Genomic DNA, 17,128 nt, shown 5'->3' on the forward strand with positions numbered 1-17,128 from the left:
TATATTCACTCACCATAAAATAAATAATAAAAAAGGTAACATCATTTTTTTTTTTTTACATTTTAATTTATTACTGCTGACGGTTTCTTATACTTTAAATCATTCTAATAAAGTCAATTTTACTAAATGGATTTTTGACGCTATTGCATTTTGTTGTACGTCATTCGAGTAAACTTGAAAAATATTTCCGAATTTTATTCGTATCCTTGATATATAATTTCGTATGAGAATGGTCAATGGGTTCCATAGTACGCAGTTTTTTTCGCTCCATTGGGTTTTTTGATTTTCAATATTTTGCTTTTGCTGAAAAAGTTAAAAGTTACCATTTAATTGCATGTTTTTATTAAATTATTTTGCCATTCTTAAAGGTTTTATTAAATTAATAAAAAATTAAACAAATAACAGAATATTGTAAGTCAAATGGACAGAAAAACGTGAAATAATGCAGTTATTCGGTTTCTATGCATATTCATAAAATGTCTAGACTTGCAAATCAAAAATTGTATGCCTTTTAAAAATGAGTTTCTTTGGCTGATTCTCATTACATAACTCTTTTTGCTCATTGGTTGATTTTCTGATATTTTGTAATGGTTTTCATTTGTATTCCATTTTTATGGGATGATGTGACTTTGTTTTAAGTCATTTTTCTTGTGGCAAAATGTTTAGTTTAATATTTTTATTTTTTTCAACTAGGAAATTAAAAAAGTCTCTTAGGCATTTCATTGTCATTTGAATTCGATTCTATATAAATTTGTTGTATAAATTTATTGATTTTATATTTAGTTTCTTTGGATCTATAGAGATTGTATCTCGTTGAAATATCATTCAGTCTTTTTAATAAATTTTCATTCGCATAATATCTTGTTTATTCTTTTTAAGACTGTAGTTAAGGTATTTGGTTCGGCTTAACAATAACAAATAAAATCATTGTATACATAAACGAAAATATATAAATAACATAAAAGTGCAACATTTAAAATAAAATATTTCATATATTTATAATCTCTTTGATTTCTTTGTATTCGTGTTGTTTGTTTTGAGATTACCACCCTTGACATATCCATCTAGTTCGTTTCCTTCAGATTTGATAAGCGTATATCGCTTTAATTTTGTTAATTTTGATTTCTCATTCCTGTAAAAAAATCTAAATGCTACAATTTATATGGTAAATGCGGCAAAAGTGCCGCATTTTCTTGTATGAAGAGCTCAACAGCTTTTATGTTAAGTTGTTTTTTTAAGTAACCATAAGTTGTTCAAAACTTTTACTTTACAATATAATTAAATACTTTAACTTCTTAATTAATTCAAGGAGGTAGAATTGTTTAAAAATTGATTTAAATTATCATATTAGATTAATAGTTTTTGCATGCTGAGGTCATCATATACTAAATTTTTTGTATATATGTGTTTTTTAGCATTAACCTTAACTTACCAAAATATGTTTTAATATTTGCATTTTGTACTTTCAGTGCTTTCAGTTTGTAAATTTAGATATTCATCTAATTGAATGGTTATGGTACGTGTTAGCTCAATCATGGTAAACATTCTCGTTAATATATTTTCGCGACACTATCTTAATAATTTGATTGACTGATGTCCTTGCATTTTCATAACGCATTCGGTATATTGGATTTTCGTTTAGTTTTTATCCTGAGTTTTGTTAGTCAGGTATACTTGGCACTTTGATAATCGCTTGGCGATTAATTAATTGTTCTTTGCATTTGTAGTAATCGTTTCGTAAATACTTAATACTCTGTTATTTCATTCATTGGTCTCTCTTTTTTCATGACTTGTATGCTGGCAGTGCAGCTTCAGTTCGTGAATATATTCAGTCTTACGTTTTTCACATTTTTCACTTATTATTCGTCTTTTGATTGATTGTCTTGCTTAATAATTTGCATTTTTACTGATTGATTTCTTTTAAACAAAATATTTTAAATAATAATATGTACGCTTAAATAAGTTTAATGCATTAAACACATTTTTGAACATTATTTTATTGACTTTGATTATGGTTATGGTTTTTGCATCTTTTTCTAATATACTTTGTGTATTTCGTTACTTGTTTTTTTCAGCTTAATTTTAAGGAGTTACATTATTACGAACTTTTTTTTTGCTTAAATTGTCACTATAAGAGGTTTTTGTAAAACAAAAGTAATAAGTTACGCTTTCGTCACGTTTTTGTCATTCATAAAGAAAAATAACACAATCTTGCAAAATCATAAACGCTTTCAGATGCATGTGGGATTGAAAATAAATGTGTCGAGAGTCGTTTGCGGTTTTCAGCTTAAAAACTAAAATATACATTGCATTCATTTGTATACAATATTCACAAATCATATACATGATTCACAAAATGTTTAAATTTAGTTCATTCAAAAGATCATGTTACGTACTCGCATTTTTCTGTCATATAAAAAATATGATTGTAGCATACTTTGGTCACAGTTGACTTGTAATTGTAAATGGAACTAAGGAGGAGCACATTTAAATTTATAGGCTGGAGCTCAGTGCAGGCTAGCTCCGTTTGTCTATTAAGAGAACATTAAACAACAGGCAAGGCGGATTATTTCAATATATCTGTTCAGTACTCATGGGGAGACGAAACGGAAACAAAGGGGATGTTAATTTGGGTTGGGGGTTTATATAGAAAGACGTCGAAACACTAGTTTTGCTTAAATGCTAAGAAAAAGAGAACTTTATACTTAAAACTAAAATTGTATGTTTTGAGTGACCGCGTATGTGTGTGTTTGCGTGTTATGTATAGCAAGTTAATTGTTGCATTAAACATATATTCCCTTCCATTTTACTCGATATTTTTCTGCCCTAATCCCTTCTTATTTGGTTTCTTGGCCTATCGAAGCACGCGCAGCGTTCTGATCTCTAGTGTGCCGTCAGGGGTGGGAGTGGGAAGTGGTTGTTTAGTAGTAGGCGGCTGCATTTGAATAGTTCTGCGAGTAGGCCTGCGAATCTGCAAGAAGACACCGATGACGGATGATGCAACTGGAGGGAACTGAAATAACCTACCATAACCCGCGTAGGCACGCTCATCGTAGCCAGTGCTTTGCGCTCCGTGCTGGCTGTAGTCCGCTTGTCCGGTAGCATTGTAGTCCACTGCGGTCGAGCCGTACTGTTGGCTGTAGTCCTGGCTGTACGACTGATACCGTGTGTCCTGCGGTGCGGCATAGCCCGTCGAGCTGTTGGGAAGCACAAAGCAATTCATTAGCACTTGCGTGGCCCAATTGAAGGCAAGAAACGTAGGGAGATAGAGGTCAAGATTAGGTAACCCACTTGTAGTTCTGATACTGGCTCTGATCGTATTCGGTGCTGTGGTGGGCTCCGTAGCTGCTGCTCGCCGGAGCACTTGTCTGCGATGTGTGAGTCGCATAACTGCTGCTGCCGCTCTGCCCATAGCCATTGTATCCCTGCTGGGTGGTCTGGGTGCTGTAACCGCTCTGCGCGTAGGGATCCACTTGTTGGGTCTGCTCGTGTGTCTGATAGCTGTGATGGCTGCATAATGAATAGCGTCAAAAGATGTAGAAAATATTTTTGCAGATTTAGAAAGTGTGCACCTTATTGATTAAATAGATTATATAAGTTTTGAAAATTCGATGCCTTACCTTTGTTGTGGCGCATGGTGACTTGGCGGCGAGCCATAGGAGGACTGCGAAGACATGCCGCCGCCGCCTCCACCACCCATATGCTGCTGTGTTGAATGGTACTTGGGCGTCATGGGCCGCTGGCCATAGGGACCGCCCTCGTAGCGACCGCGTTTGGGACCAGGACCACCGGGAGCGCCGCGTTTGAGAGCTGGTACCGGTGCAAGTTGTGTATTGGGATTATGTGCCTGATGGTGATGCAAGGGTGGCCGACTCATACCTTGATTGTAGCCGCCCCTGCCCCGAGGACCTCCGCGCCTGGGCATCGAACCGTGCTCGCTGCCCGGACCGCCGCCCATGGAATTGCCGTGGTGGCTGTGGGAGCCACCGTACATGCTGCCGCCTCCATTTCCGTTCATGTGCGAATTGTAGCCGCCGCCACCACGTCCACGTCCACTGAAGGGACCACCGCGTCCACGTCCACGGCCCAGATATGGAGGAGGTCCTCCGCCGTTGCTGCCACCAGGAGCGGAACTGCCGCCATGCGAGTTACCCGAAGACGGGACGACCGCTGATGTCTGGCCATCGGTGACCTCGTCACCGGCTGCTTCAACCGCTGGCTGTTCTCCACTGATCGCCGAGGTGGGCACTGGTGATACGGTCTTGTTGTTCTCGGCACCTGTGTGTTGTTTGGGAGCTAAATTGGATTGGATTGGATTTACAAGGTGCGGCAGGGAGTCGAGGGTTGTCTGCGGGAACTTACGCTGTGAGTACAAAGGTGGGCGACCGCCTCGCATGCCCATGGGAGCGCCACCACGCGGCTGATAGCCGCCGCCGCGTCCCTGATAGCCCATTCCACCACGGGAACCACGCATTCCCCTCGGAGGACCCGACATCATGCCCTGCATGGGCGGTCCTCCGCCCATTCCGCTACCGCCGCCTCCGCGCATGCCACCCATAAAGTGTCCACGACCGCCACGACCACGTCCGCGATCGAAGCCACCGCGCATAGGCGCTCCACCGCCCCGTCCACGGAAACCGCCTCCACGTGGGCCGCCCATCGATGGCGAGGACACTGAGCCTCCTTCCATGCTCCTCTCTCGCTGTTCTCGTACACTAGATCACACGCACTACCACTTGCACTGGTATACTTCGCACTCGGACGCGGATTTTAAGACTGCTGAAGCCGGAGGAAGAAGAAGCAGCGTTAGGATGCCGGAGATTGGCGATTCGGGGAACTATTGCTAGCGATTAAACGGTTCTGTCGATGCTTACTGATCACTTGGTCACTCGGCGCACTTTCAACAGTAGCTTATCTTAAATAACTTATTTAACTTTACATTTTTCGGTGTGCGAAGCGCGTTGGTCTTCATTCAGTGAAAAAATATGGCGGCGACTATTGATTTTTGTTGCAGCGCTGCCCACTCGTCGCTCTTTTGCGCCAGTGTTGTCATCTTTCAGCGACAATCTAGCTATCAAAACTTGTTATTGTGATTTTCCAGAAATTAATGTACAAAACAAGTTAATAAGTAATGATTTAATTTATAGTACATACATATACAGGCTAGTACATAACCATGTCTTAAAAATATATTTAAACTCCGGCGGGAATGAGTTGAAGCAAATTTCAGTTGGAATGGTTCTCGCTAGTAGTTAGTTTAGAATTTATTGAATCAATAAAGATGATTTTTGCTTAAGGATTTAAGAAACTGCTCCACTCTCATACAAATAAGCAAATTAAAACAATGAGGAGTCCCAGCACAAGTAACTAATCTGCAGGTAATTTGCAATTCACGGACCACGGCCACACTTGGCACTGGGAAAAATGGAAAACACAAGATAAAACGTGAACCCTTCTGGTCGAAATTCGGTTGTAACAATCTGGTATCTGGTGAAAAGGGACGACAGGCGAGTGCGACAGGATGCCGGGCAAGGTGGGGGTGAAGATTAAGGCGGCGCGCAACCTGCCCGTGATGGACAAAAGCAGCGAAACCACGGACGCCTTTGTGGAGATCAAACTGGCCTCGGTGACCCACAAGACGGATGTCTTCCGCAAGAGTTTGAATCCCACCTGGAATACCGATTGGTGAGGTCTGACCATTCACTAGCTACATATAATGTAACCCTTGCTTTCCGATAGGTTCCGTTTTGAGGTGGACGATGCTGAGCTCCAGGATGAGCCCCTGCAAATCCGCCTGATGGACTACGACACGTACTCTGCGAACGATGCGATTGGAAAGGTCAACATCAGTTTGAATCCTCTGTGCCTGGAGAGCTCTAGTCAAGCGGTGCACGGCAAGGGCACCGTGCTATCCGGCTGGATTCCTGTTTTCGACACCATGCACGGTATCCGCGGCGAGATCAATGTGATTGTTAAGGTTGACCTGTTCTCGGACGTCAATAAGTTCCGTCAGAGCTCCTGCGGCATCCCCTTCTTTCACTGTATAAACAATAATATATTCTCTTAAGGATTAGTATAATTATCCCTTTTTATCCAACAGCTCAATGTGTGCCATTTGGCTACCGCGCCCAAGTGATTCATGGCTTTGTCGAGGAATTAGTGGTGAATGACGACCCGGAGTATCAGTGGATCGACAAAATACGCACACCGCGTGCTTCCAACGAGGCTCGCCAGGTGGTGTTTCTCAAGTTGTCGGGTCAGGTGCAGAGGAGAATGGGCCTAAAGGCTATTAATATGGGTGCAAATGCCGTCATCGGCTATACCCAGTGCTTCGATCTGGAGGGCGACGTGGGTGTGGTGGCCCGAGGCATTGGAACGGCTGTCACGCTGATCAAGGACACCAGCACAAGTCAACCGAACAGTGCGGATGTGGCACTGATCGAAGAGTGAGTATTAGTGCTGCCTAATTACTCATAACTTCTTACTTCTTTTGATATTTACTATACTCTTGCAAAGCAATTGACATATTTTAGCTGTCCGATTACATGATTGCATAAGTCTATTAACAATATCTATATCCATGTCTGGGCTAGTAAAATTGTTTCTTATCAGGTTGCAAAAGTATTTGAAACTTCGGTTCCCGAAGCCAGCCTACCCTTGATTGTACAAACAATTTGTTTAGCATCCGTAGCTGAAAGTAGGTGCTAGTAGAAAACGAACTAAAATATTTTCTAAAGCGAATTTTTTCTTCTTTTGAACGTTCTTCCCCACACCGAAATCTCTGCGACGATGTTCATCCCTCAATATCTTAACTTTCGCTCCTTGTCGTATCGTATTGCACGTTCCAATCGTTGTCGTTGTTTCGTTGTTGTGTCGTGTTTATGTTTACCATTTCTAAATACGGCTAGACTGACACAAAAGTATCTAGACTTCCTTAATTGTGCGGGCGCAAGCAGCTCAAGTTTGCCGCTTTCGGGACGCACGCCCCAATATCGTCTCAATATCTATAGGGAGCCCAGCTCGTCGGCGCCCTCGTCTGCAGCAGCGGCGGCAGCAGCAACGATGTTCTACTTGGAGAGTGCCAGCAGCGACACCGAGGATGCGGAACTGATGCAGAATCTCATAAGGCAAGAGGACGAGCGCGGCGATCGAAATCGCGAGAAAAAACTACGACACCGTATGCGGCGTTTAACGCTCTCATCGAGTAAGATTTTTAGTCAGAAATACGCCACACTTATCCGACGAATTGAACCGAAGATACCGGAGAATGCTACACAGTCGTTGAGCAGCATCTTTGGCGGGGCCACTGCAGCCACCTCGAGTTTCAGGCGGCGGCGCAAGTCTCGTTTCGCCGCATCGACTTCCAAGTCGTCGATTCCCCCTTTCATAACGAGATCCATTAGTAGCGATTCAAATGTCCGTCCCGGTCGCATGCCCATCAAGAGTTTCCTCACTGTGCCGGGATTGATGGAGTATCAAGAGAATACCCGCTCGGCTCCTGACTTGCCAGGGGATGAGTTTCAAGCCAGGACTCGACCAACATCTAATTACTCAACTGAATCGGAAGACTCTCTGCAGTTGGATCTGGAAATAGGTCCACCTGAGAGCAATGCCGAAGACTCTCCGGAAGAGGAGGAGGATATACAGGATAATTGGATTAAGCCAGGAGAGACTCGTAGCTGCGAGAACAGTCAGCAGGATTTGGGGCCTAGCCACCACAATCTGCTCGACGACCTCAAAGGCTTCTCACGTCGCCTGCAAAAGATGATGCATCTGAGCCCCAAAAGTAGCGAATTAGAGAAGAAGCATCCGTTTGTGCCCTCGCTGGAACGCAAGCCATACTATAGCTCACAACCGGAGCTCCCTAGCTGCTCCAATGATTGGCTGGGTTCCAACCTCAGCGGATCCTCGTCCATGCTGCAATTGAACTTTCTCCCCAGTTACGGGAAGATCATGCAACGCAGTGCGTCGTTGAATCATCTAGTGGCTCCCGATACTCCTGTTCCGCCCAACACGCTGCTGCTGAAGGCGCCCGAGCTGCGCGTCTGCCCATCTACACCCACTCCTACCCAGTCCAATCTAGTCGTCTTCGATTACAATAACTCCCCCTGCCTTACCCAATTAGATCAATCTGTAAATATCTCTAATAGTACTAACCATAGTAACCACAATAATGAATCATCATTGCTTGCTCCATTTGCCATTCGACAACAACAACCACCACGCGTAATTAGATCCAGCTCCGAGCTCCAACAGCAGCCCTGTTCCACAGGACCAGCCGCAAGCACTGGACCGTCCAACATACCCACAACGGTGGAGGGTAGCAGTCCCAATTTGAAACGCTTCGCCTCGCCGGTGAGCAGCAGTCGCCTTAAGTTAACGCCCAGTCCCTCGAAGAGCGGCATCTCGGCGACAACCAATGCGGATAGCGCATCCACTTCTACAGCCTCAACGGCCACGACAATGGTGCCGGCCACCGTCGGCGAGATCTGTCGCAGATCCTCTGATTCCGATCTTAGTGTCACGCCCAAAGGTATGTAAGGGAGCCAGCTAATGAAAGCAGCCCTGTTTTCGAGTATGATTAAACTTATATTTATTTATACTTGATATCGGAAACATGGCTGTTCAGGGACACTCATTCCCTTTAGTTTATATCTAGGCTTAGACTATAGACTATAAGAATCTTAGCACCAGTGGCTGTCAATATTTGTGTGTTTGCTGTCAACGTGCGTCTTTTTCTGACCGTCTCGTCTCTGAGTAACCATAAACGTATCTTTCAACGTTCTATCTTTGCGTCCGCTGCCACATCTCGCTAACAGGCACAGCCTTTACGTTCCACCGGAAGCGTAAGTAGATGCTCCGCCTAATCTCAGTGTCCTTTCTCGATGTACCTCTGTGTGTCTGTGCGTGCTCCTTTCTGTCTCTTCACATCCTGCACCTTAAGCAGGTTATTGCTCTTCTGTATCGCCAAGTCTTGAATGCTTCATCCGATCTAATTTATCCTTACATGTTACACTACACCATCATTACGTGTGTCATAGAAGTGGGACTTGATGTGGTCTGAGGATCTGAGTTCATAGGTTTTAATTTGATTTGATGTTTTCAAAATTTAATTCCTTAATAACCCCCATATTTCATATTTGTGGGTTATATTTTGAATATAACATTTATTTTGATTGATTATCATAATCAAGTTTTGATTGAAAATTATATTGGCCCATATTTTAAATGTTTACTGTCATATCTGCAACACTCCATACGGGTCTAAGATATTCCGTTGTAAATATAAATGTAATCTTTATGTGTAAGAGCTACATATATACAAATCCAAATGCGCATGAAATGCTCATAGTACCTTCGGAACCCTTTTTAATCCACAGGAAACTCCATATGTGTGGCCAGTGAGCGCTTGGTGGCCGCCACGGCGATGATGCGTTTAACGCAACCGACGGTGGGAGCCAAGCCTGGAACTGCGACCGACAGTCTGGATATGTTGGAGTATCCCTTCCTGACAATGACAAAATACCCGACGGGATTCATTCTTCATTTGGGCGCAACGGTCGCGGCACGTTCCGTAAAACTACTAGAGCGTGTGCCCAATCCGGATGAGCCGGAAGTCCGAGACAGCTGGTGGACGGAGCTGCGAATGGAGATCCGATCGCATGCCCGATCCCTGGGCTGTAATGTAGTGTTAGGTTATGCGGAGACCACAACCATATCGTACGTAAATAAAACGAATAATCTATTATATTGAAATCCCTGCGCACACCTGCTAAGATAAGCGTAATTAATACCCTATCTTTGCTTTTTAGTGACGACGTCTGCGTTTTATCTGCCACTGGAACGGCGGCCGTGATTAACATGGTATTTAATCGATCTGTATCGCAAACCGATATCTTCACCATGTCGAAAGCAACAGCCAGCGTTGCAGCCATGACGAATTCCGTGGAGGACGGAAATGGAAGCACCGCCGGAGATACGAGCATTGGCAAGGACAGCGGTTCCCTCGGCACCGGCAACAGTTCGGGTGGTAAACGTTATGGACTGCCCCCACTCAATGGGCCCCGGAATGCCTGTGCCATTTGCCACATACCCTACAACCTAAGCTCGGTTCCGTTTAATGTGAAGATGAAGAAGTGCGCTGTGTGCCGCAAGGGAAGAGTTCCGGATGTTCTGCTGGCTACACTCGAAGTGCCTGAGTTTATGCAGGTTACCGGAAGAGGTTGCTTCATGCAGGCTCAAGTGGTGCGCGCCAAAAGAGATCTGCGTGCGGAGCTGAACGCCAAAGAGATTTCGGATGGCCTGCCCTTCCTGGAGTACGAACTTCATCGAGTGCTGATCAACAAGCTGAAGGCCAAGGGCATGAATGCCATTTTTGGGCTACGCACGCAAGTTGCCATCGGCGAGCGTATGATAGCGTTGATAGCCACGGGAACGGCTCTATTTCTCACAGCTTTACCGGTGCCACAGGTACCAAAGATCGTGGCAGGCAACTCGTGGACCGACAAGCAAAAGCTAAATGAGTTGCAGAAGAAATTGCAAGAAACATTTGAACGCAACCAGGAGATCTATCAGCTTAAAAGCTTGGACCCGGATTTGGCAGCCAATGTCGGAGGAGTACCTTCCACAGGCGCCTCTGGCGATAAACAATCAGATACAGACGACTCTGATGAAGAGGAGATGAACGAGATCGACTTGAACTGTGGCAACAAAGAGTTGTGTGTCCTGGAAGTGGACGATATCGAAGACTTGGAAATCATATCGCTGTTAATGGAGCCATATCCGCCGGAAGGCTTCCATGTGGTCAATACGCAGCAGGTGCCGGGCATGCTGGAAATGGATACGGTTAAGAATCTGCAGATGTTCACACAAGTTTGGCGCGCTCGACTCGAGGTGGGCCAAAGTGTAAACGGCTTCCCAAAACACTTTCAGAGGTAGGTCTAAACTTCATACTGAGATCAGCACATTAATATATTTGCTTTCCCAGACTGTTGCAGACCATTTACTTCAAGCTACGCACTATGATACCCTGTGCTATCTGCGATCTTCGCTTCCGACTAGATCTGCCAGAGACGGTAAGGAAAATGTTAGGACTTTGATCAGGAATGATTAACTTACATATTTTACTGCAGGATCAAATTCAATTGCTTGTCACTGGCATGGCCATGGGCCTAAGCGATGCCAACAGAATGAAGTACCGCGGACGTGGACGACCAGCTCAGCAGCAGCAGCAGCAGGCACCACAACAGCAGAACGGATTTCATGATGGCACGGTGCACGCCACTCAATCTCAGCCAGAGTTAAACGGAAAACGAATGCTGCAAGAGGAGGATTACATATTTCCGCTGGACGAGGATCAGATGGTGGACACACCCACGCCAACCAGCACCGCTATTCCGCCATTCGGAATGAGCTCATTTAAAATGAGAAAAACTTCGCCATCACGTCTTAACAATCTCGTTTCGGGATTGCCTTCAACCGGAGTTAAGCCCTTGAACGTTGGATCGGTTCAACGTAGCCGTTATGTAAGAAGATTAAAATATCATCGATGTCTTTATATTAATAATGTATTTGTTTGACAGTTTCCGCTGCGAGATCGTTATGGAGTGGATGTGACGCCACTTAGTTTCATACCTGGTGGTCGTATAGATAAATATTTGGGCAACCTGAACTTTTTCTTTATTCGGGAGAGCACCTCGATCCGGGAAAATGGTGGCATCAGCGGATTTGTCCATGGCTTTATTACCGAACTGCTGGCTGTGGTGAGAGCACATATCGCTTCGCTGGGCGGAAATGCCATGGTCTCTTTTTACATCACCGAACTAATGTTGTTCGATAATCAGCACAAGAATCAGGTAAGGCAAACACAATGATCTACTCACCTTGTAGTTTTTCCACTGAAATCTTGTATTCTTAGGGCCAGTGCCTGATTAGCATCGGTGGCGATGCTGTCTATGTGAGCTACCATGCCGATGACTGATATAAAAACTTGCGGGGCATATAGCGCATGTTTTACGCGAATCGTCCCAAAAGCGTATACTCTCTATTTTCTTCCGCTTAGCTAGAACTGTCAGCTCTGCCCAGCAACTGGAGTTAAACTGAAGTTAAACTAATGCACGTTTACTTAACAACTTTACAGCATCTGTAGATGGATTCTTTATGCAATATTTGAACTGTGAGGAATCGTTCTAATCCTAACTTAGTAGTGCTAATTTTTTCGGTCTTGTTACTTGTTTGCTTGATGTTTTTAGCGTTAAATCAATTGCAATTTCTGTACATAGTTGATGTTTATTGAATATTGAATTTAGAACGAGTGCGAGACACAAGTATACTATCGATATATACAATTGTTGCAACCACAAACATGACACATATACTCGTACCACTAGATATCCAATTTTGGCGTGTAAAATACAATACATACAATATTATGGAAATACAACAATTGCTCAAATAAATGTATTTCATTCGATTAGTTTGGTGTAGTGGAGAGCAGCACAAACATGACCCACAGATGTAGTAGGGCCACGTAGACGATCACAGAGACCCGCATCATTGGATAGCGACGCAGAAAGGTTCCCACCCGAATGCCCATGGAGTCCGCCTGGCGAAGGGCTCGCTTGAAGCGACGGGCCACACGATTGTCGAATGGACTTGGATGCATGAGAAGCGGGAATTGAGCTTTGACTACGTAGAATTCATATTTAGGTGATTTCTGGAACTCGAAGAATGTTAGACTTACCATCATCTGTGCTGTTGAGCATAGCATGGCGGGAGCTGCCCCTTTGGCTCTCCATTTCCACCAGGTGCATGTTTTGCTGTAGCTGCGTCTGTGCCTTTTCGTGCTGCAATCGCAGGGCATTTCTCTCACTTGTAACTCTTTCCAGAAGACTCTGCCGCTCGACCAGTGATTGGGTTAAAGCCTTTAGCCGAGTCTCGTAATCGTTCTTGGCTCCCGTGTTGGCTTCCTCGCTCAACCGCTGACGCATCTGCTGAAGCTGCTGCTCCCGCTCCTGGAGGCGAGTGGCAGCAGCAGCCATTTGGTTGCTAAGTTGCTGCCGCAGTGAGGCCAGTTCCTGCGTGAGCACTCGCTGATCGGATTCGGAGGTCACATTGTGTTCCCTTGCCTGTCGCAACTCCTTTGCAAGTGTTTCCTCACGTTGGCGGGCAGAGCTTAGTTCCAGCTGTCGTTGTCTTTCCTGGGTAACGTAATCGTCCAACTGCAAACGCGCCTTTTGCAGTTCCTCGTTGGCATGCTCTAGTTCTTGCTTAAGTGACTCGTGTTCAATTTGCAGAAAACGCGTTTCACTGTCCTTGGACACCAGGTTTGGATCTGCGCCCTCCTCCGTGGGCTTAGCCTTCAACTCTGCGATGAGGGAATCCTTTGCTTGCAGAGCTCGCTGAGCCTTGATGCGGTATTCCTGAAGCTCCTGTCGCTGCTGCTCCGTTTCCTTTGTTTGCATTTGCAATTTGTGAGCTGCGCTTATGTATTCCTGCTGCAACTTGGCCAGATTGGTTTCCAGTTCGGAGATGGAGTGCACATACGCCATGTTTGCCGCCTGGGCCTCATTGTGGTCATGAACAGCCTTGTCCCGCTCCTCGGACAGAGTTTTAACCAAAGCTTCCAGAACCTGGGTGTGCTGATGCAGATTGAACTTTTCGGTTTCGTTATTGAGATCATCCAAGCGCAGACGAAGTTCATCCCTTTCAGCTGTGATCTCATTTAGGGCGATCTTGAAGGCAGCCAATTCATTTGTGTCCATTGAATTGGCGGATATGTCGGGACTGTTGGAGAAACTGGCCGATGTGGTCATTTTTTGGCGCAGGTCCTTGGTGACCACGGAGCCTCCGCCCTCGCTTTTTACACTAGATGCGCTATTGGCTCCCGAGCGCTTCACTGGCGACAGAGTGGACTTCAGGGATGTGGACAGAGATTGGGTGCTGCTCGTCATGCTTCTGCGCATGGGATCCGCTGATCCGGTGGCGTTCTCTGTCTGCAGGGCAGTTGCCGCATTTTGGTCCAGCTTGTTCAAAATGTTTTCGGCCTTGTCCGCCAGTCCTGTGATCCAGGATGACATATTTTTCTAAGAAAAACAAATCTCTTCGAGCAAAACACGTAAACAATATAACACTGTGTGCCCAGATCGCGATTGACCGCGGAATAATCACATCCAAAGTTAAGGTCACACTAAAAGTAACGTAATTTCGAAAAAGAAATTATTTTTTTTAAAGAAAATATATTTTTTTTGATTCAATGAAAAATTTAAAAAAAAGTTCACTAAGCCCCATGTTAATTTTAGAAATAAATGTAATTCCAATCTTCCTTAAACGTGCAGAAATCTTAATTTATTGTGCTTATTAAAATTCTAAAGGTACAAATGAATATTTTATTCAATACTCAACGGGGCAGTGTAATCTTCGCAACTCACAACTATAAACTATGGTTATCTCTTCATTTTCCAATGCAAAAGTCCTTGAAGACCACGTCGAGTATATCTTCGCAGCTGATGTGTCCGGTGATGCGTTCGATGCAGCGCACGGAGTTGCGCAGCTTGGAGGCGGCAATGGCCATGTCCGGGTAAACGTCGGGTCTGTAATCTCGCAGAAAAATGTCAATGTTCTCAATGCAGCGTTCCAGTTGTTGTCGGTAGCGTGTGTTTGTGATGCGTGGATTCTCCGCCCGCGGTTCCCCGCACAGTTCTTGCAGCTGCTTCTCCAGTGATCCCAGTAAGACGGGCATCTTATCGGGCTTATGGCACGATATGGCTAACACGTTGGACAGCTTGTCCAGCTGCTGATGCTCCTCCTCTGTCAAAGTGTCCGTTTTATTGGCCACCAGTTGCAGACGTTTCCCTGAGCACATGTCCAGGGGTATATCCAACTCTCCCAGATAGTTATCAACAAAGGGAGCAACTGCGTCATCGTGCGTCAGGTGTGCAATGTTTTTGGCTTCTGCTAAGAGCAATATCAAATCGGATTGGACCAGACAGTTCTTGGCTCTCTGCATACCCTCCTGCTCTATACTATCCGTAGTATATCGGCGTAATCCTGCTGTGTCGGAAAATACCACCGGATATCCTCCGAAATTGTGCATTGTTTCTATAATATCCCTCGTGGTGCCCGCCTGATCCGTCACTATGGACACGGATCGCTGGCAGAGGAGATTGAGCAGACTACTCTTGCCAACATTAGGTGCTCCGATGATCACAGTGCGAACTCCATCGCGGAGGAGCTCTCCCTGCCGCTGGTCACTCAAATGCTCGCGAATTTCGAGCTTCACCGCCTTCAGTTCCTTGCCGAGTTGCAGGATGATGCCGCCCTCGATTTGCTCCTCTTCGGCGAAGTCTATGTAGGCCTCCAAATGGGCAGCACAGCGAATAAGTCGCCGGCGCCAGTTGTCGTAGAGACGCGCCAGTGCTCCAGTACTTTGTAGCAGTGCCTGGAGGAAGAGTAGACTTGAAACTACATTTATAAGACCCGAAGTCCATTGCCTACCTGCTTTCTTTGCGCCTCCGTTTCAGCATGGATAAGATCTGCCAATCCCTCCACCTCTGTCAAATCCAATTTTCCACCAAAGAAGGCTCTTTTCGTGAACTCTCCCGGCTCCGCCGGCCGCAAGCCATCCACTTTTCCCAGAGCATCCAGCATGGCCGCAATGACTGCCAAAGATCCGTGCACCTGGAACTCGCAGGAATCCTCCCCAGTGAAGGAAGCCGGTCCCGGAAACCAAAGTAAGAGCCCACGGTCGATCATCTCCTTGCTGGCGGGATGGTAGAAGGATTTCAGATACGCCTGACGGGCCTATTTGGAAAAGTATTTATAAAGGAACTATAAGTTTCACTATCAAAGAGGTTTCTCGTCTTTAAATATGAATAATTATACGAATGAAACCTGGCAGCTTGCCAAAGTTCACGAAATATTTCAATTTATTTAGTCAACTTTATGTAAGTAAGGAATTTTTTTAAATTTGTTTATTTTTAAACAGGATACCTGTCCCAAAATTAATTTAGATAAGCTACAGGTATTTTCATTTGGTTACATATATTGTAGATACTAGTAAGCAAAACTATTCACTGCACAGGTCATGACCCCTCCTCTTATATCGAATAATAAACGTATATATTGATTGACTTGCCTTTGGCTCGTATTCTTTGTTTGCAACAATTGCTCGGAGGGCCTTCTTTGTTTGCGGCCCGGAGACGCGGATCACGGACACACCGCACTTGACATGACCGGAACTGAGGCTGTAGATGGTGCATCCGCTGCTGGCAAAGCGCCGGAAACTGCCCAAGAAGCTCTGGGACGCGTTTCTGAGAAGCGCCATCGCCAAAAAACAATTAAAACCCAACCGCCGAATAATAAACAATTAAACGTGATATTAAGTGTGACCGCGGAATGGCCGTTACAAAAATATATCATTTCGCTCCGAGATATACACTAAAGGATTGTGCAACATTTGTGAAGTGGTTGTAAGCTTTGGTAAATCTCCAGTAACGACACAAACCAATTTGACCGAAATATTGGATTTGGAACATGGGGACGTTTTTTATTTATTTATTTTTTCGTTATTTGGAGGTGAATTTCAAAAAATATAACTGCAATAATGTTATGAAAAAAAAGATCTAACTATCTATGTACGACTTAAGGGTATAGATACAAGAAATATGAAAAATATGGAATTGAAAAGTCGTCTCCCCACTCTTTGGGAAATTTCTAACCTCGCAGAGCGTTTTCCAAATGGCACTCTAGACCACCTTAATGGGCATTTCAAGAAAATGTCATAATAAATAATACAGAGCTTTTGAATTTTTTATTTTTTTAGAATTCACTTCCAATTTATGCAGTATTTGGAATTTTTTGCCAAATAATTATCTGATTTTTTGTAAAAAACTTTCGAAATAATGGTCCAAATATCGAATGTCATATCTCGATGAACTTGTAATTAAACCCTTAATTTGTTGTAGTTCAAAATTTCCTATTTAATTTTTTTGACATTTTTTGAAAAAATAGACGATGTTACCCCCTTATAAAAAATGTGAAAATCGGGAAAAAAAATATTTTTTTTTAGTTTTACCAAAAGGTGGTAAAAATAATAAGCACTGATAAAAGACTGTAAGAATCAGTTTTT

The 17,128-nt window shown here is 44.3% G+C and overlaps 4 protein-coding genes across 9 annotated transcripts; 1 reads left to right on the forward strand and 3 right to left on the reverse strand.

Moving 5' to 3' along the window:
- Positions 1–771: 771 nt before the first annotated feature.
- Positions 772–5,026, reverse strand: LOC6729395 (glycine-rich cell wall structural protein 1). Of its 4 annotated transcripts, none has more exons than XM_039294515.2 (6): positions 4,363–5,024; positions 3,880–4,278; positions 3,621–3,810; positions 3,292–3,510; positions 3,028–3,197; positions 772–2,971 (listed from the first exon to the last, which is right to left on the reverse strand). In XM_039294515.2, the coding sequence occupies exons 1-6, from the start codon at positions 4,688–4,690 to the stop codon at positions 2,922–2,924; spliced, it is 1,356 nt and encodes a 451-aa protein (XP_039150449.1). In that variant the 5' UTR covers positions 4,691–5,024; the 3' UTR covers positions 772–2,921. The 4 variants fall into 4 exon arrangements, with proteins under 4 accessions (XP_039150449.1, XP_016036041.2, XP_039150448.1 ...); XM_016174790.3 differs by having other exon boundaries at positions 3,880–4,296; positions 4,363–5,023; XM_039294514.2 differs by having other exon boundaries at positions 3,621–4,278; positions 4,363–5,026.
- Positions 5,027–5,369: 343 nt separating this feature from the next.
- LOC6729396 (C2 domain-containing protein 5) lies at positions 5,370–12,458 on the forward strand. Of its 3 annotated transcripts, XM_016177396.3 has the most exons (11): positions 5,371–5,685; positions 5,740–6,041; positions 6,101–6,446; positions 8,235–8,533; positions 8,820–8,846; positions 9,381–9,720; positions 9,813–10,934; positions 10,988–11,075; positions 11,133–11,525; positions 11,583–11,855; positions 11,918–12,458. In XM_016177396.3, the coding sequence occupies exons 1-11, from the start codon at positions 5,522–5,524 to the stop codon at positions 11,978–11,980; spliced, it is 3,417 nt and encodes a 1,138-aa protein (XP_016036044.1). In that variant the 5' UTR covers positions 5,371–5,521; the 3' UTR covers positions 11,981–12,458. The 3 variants fall into 3 exon arrangements, with proteins under 3 accessions (XP_016036043.1, XP_016036044.1, XP_016036042.1); XM_016177395.3 differs by lacking the exon at positions 8,820–8,846 and having other exon boundaries at positions 5,370–5,685; positions 6,909–8,533; XM_016177394.3 differs by lacking the exon at positions 8,820–8,846.
- Positions 12,269–14,165, reverse strand: LOC6729397 (golgin-84). The gene is made up of 2 exons (XM_016174789.3): positions 12,743–14,165; positions 12,269–12,687 (listed from the first exon to the last, which is right to left on the reverse strand). The coding sequence occupies exons 1-2, from the start codon at positions 14,076–14,078 to the stop codon at positions 12,473–12,475; spliced, it is 1,551 nt and encodes a 516-aa protein (XP_016036045.1). The 5' UTR covers positions 14,079–14,165; the 3' UTR covers positions 12,269–12,472.
- Positions 14,166–14,320: 155 nt separating this feature from the next.
- LOC6729398 (tRNA modification GTPase GTPBP3, mitochondrial) lies at positions 14,321–16,413 on the reverse strand. The gene is made up of 3 exons (XM_002104677.4): positions 16,136–16,413; positions 15,496–15,801; positions 14,321–15,439 (listed from the first exon to the last, which is right to left on the reverse strand). The coding sequence occupies exons 1-3, from the start codon at positions 16,322–16,324 to the stop codon at positions 14,453–14,455; spliced, it is 1,482 nt and encodes a 493-aa protein (XP_002104713.1). The 5' UTR covers positions 16,325–16,413; the 3' UTR covers positions 14,321–14,452.
- Between the last annotated feature and the right edge of the window lie 715 nt (positions 16,414–17,128).

Source organism: Drosophila simulans, chromosome 3R (assembly GCF_016746395.2).
Source record: "Drosophila simulans strain w501 chromosome 3R, Prin_Dsim_3.1, whole genome shotgun sequence".
NCBI lineage: Eukaryota > Metazoa > Arthropoda > Insecta > Diptera > Drosophilidae > Drosophila > Drosophila simulans.

Bases quoted from the DNA above. Each gene is read 5' to 3' on its own strand.
- LOC6729397 (XM_016174789.3), bottom strand. From the start codon at position 14,078: ATGTCATCCTGGATCACAGGACTGGCGGACAAGGCCGAAAACATTTTG. The intron at 12,688-12,742 runs GTAAGTCTAACA...AATTCTACGTAG, and splicing joins GCTCAACAGCACAGATGATG to TCAAAGCTCAATTCCCGCTT.
- LOC6729395 (XM_039294513.2), bottom strand. From the start codon at position 4,690: ATGGAAGGAGGCTCAGTGTCCTCGCCATCGATGGGCGGCCCACGTGGA. The intron at 3,198-3,291 runs GTGGGTTACCTA...GCTTCCCAACAG, and splicing joins AGCCAGTATCAGAACTACAA to CTCGACGGGCTATGCCGCAC. The intron at 2,972-3,027 runs GTAGGTTATTTC...GTCTTCTTGCAG, and splicing joins GCGTGCCTACGCGGGTTATG to ATTCGCAGGCCTACTCGCAG.
- LOC6729396 (XM_016177395.3), top strand. From the start codon at position 5,522: ATGCCGGGCAAGGTGGGGGTGAAGATTAAGGCGGCGCGCAACCTGCCC. The intron at 9,721-9,812 runs GTACGTAAATAA...TTTGCTTTTTAG, and splicing joins GCGGAGACCACAACCATATC to TGACGACGTCTGCGTTTTAT. The intron at 10,935-10,987 runs GTAGGTCTAAAC...TTGCTTTCCCAG, and splicing joins TTCCCAAAACACTTTCAGAG to ACTGTTGCAGACCATTTACT.
- LOC6729398 (XM_002104677.4), bottom strand. From the start codon at position 16,324: ATGGCGCTTCTCAGAAACGCGTCCCAGAGCTTCTTGGGCAGTTTCCGG. The intron at 15,802-16,135 runs GCAAGTCAATCA...TTTTCCAAATAG, and splicing joins ACAAAGAATACGAGCCAAAG to GCCCGTCAGGCGTATCTGAA. The intron at 15,440-15,495 runs GTAGGCAATGGA...CTCTTCCTCCAG, and splicing joins CGGAGGCGCAAAGAAAGCAG to GCACTGCTACAAAGTACTGG.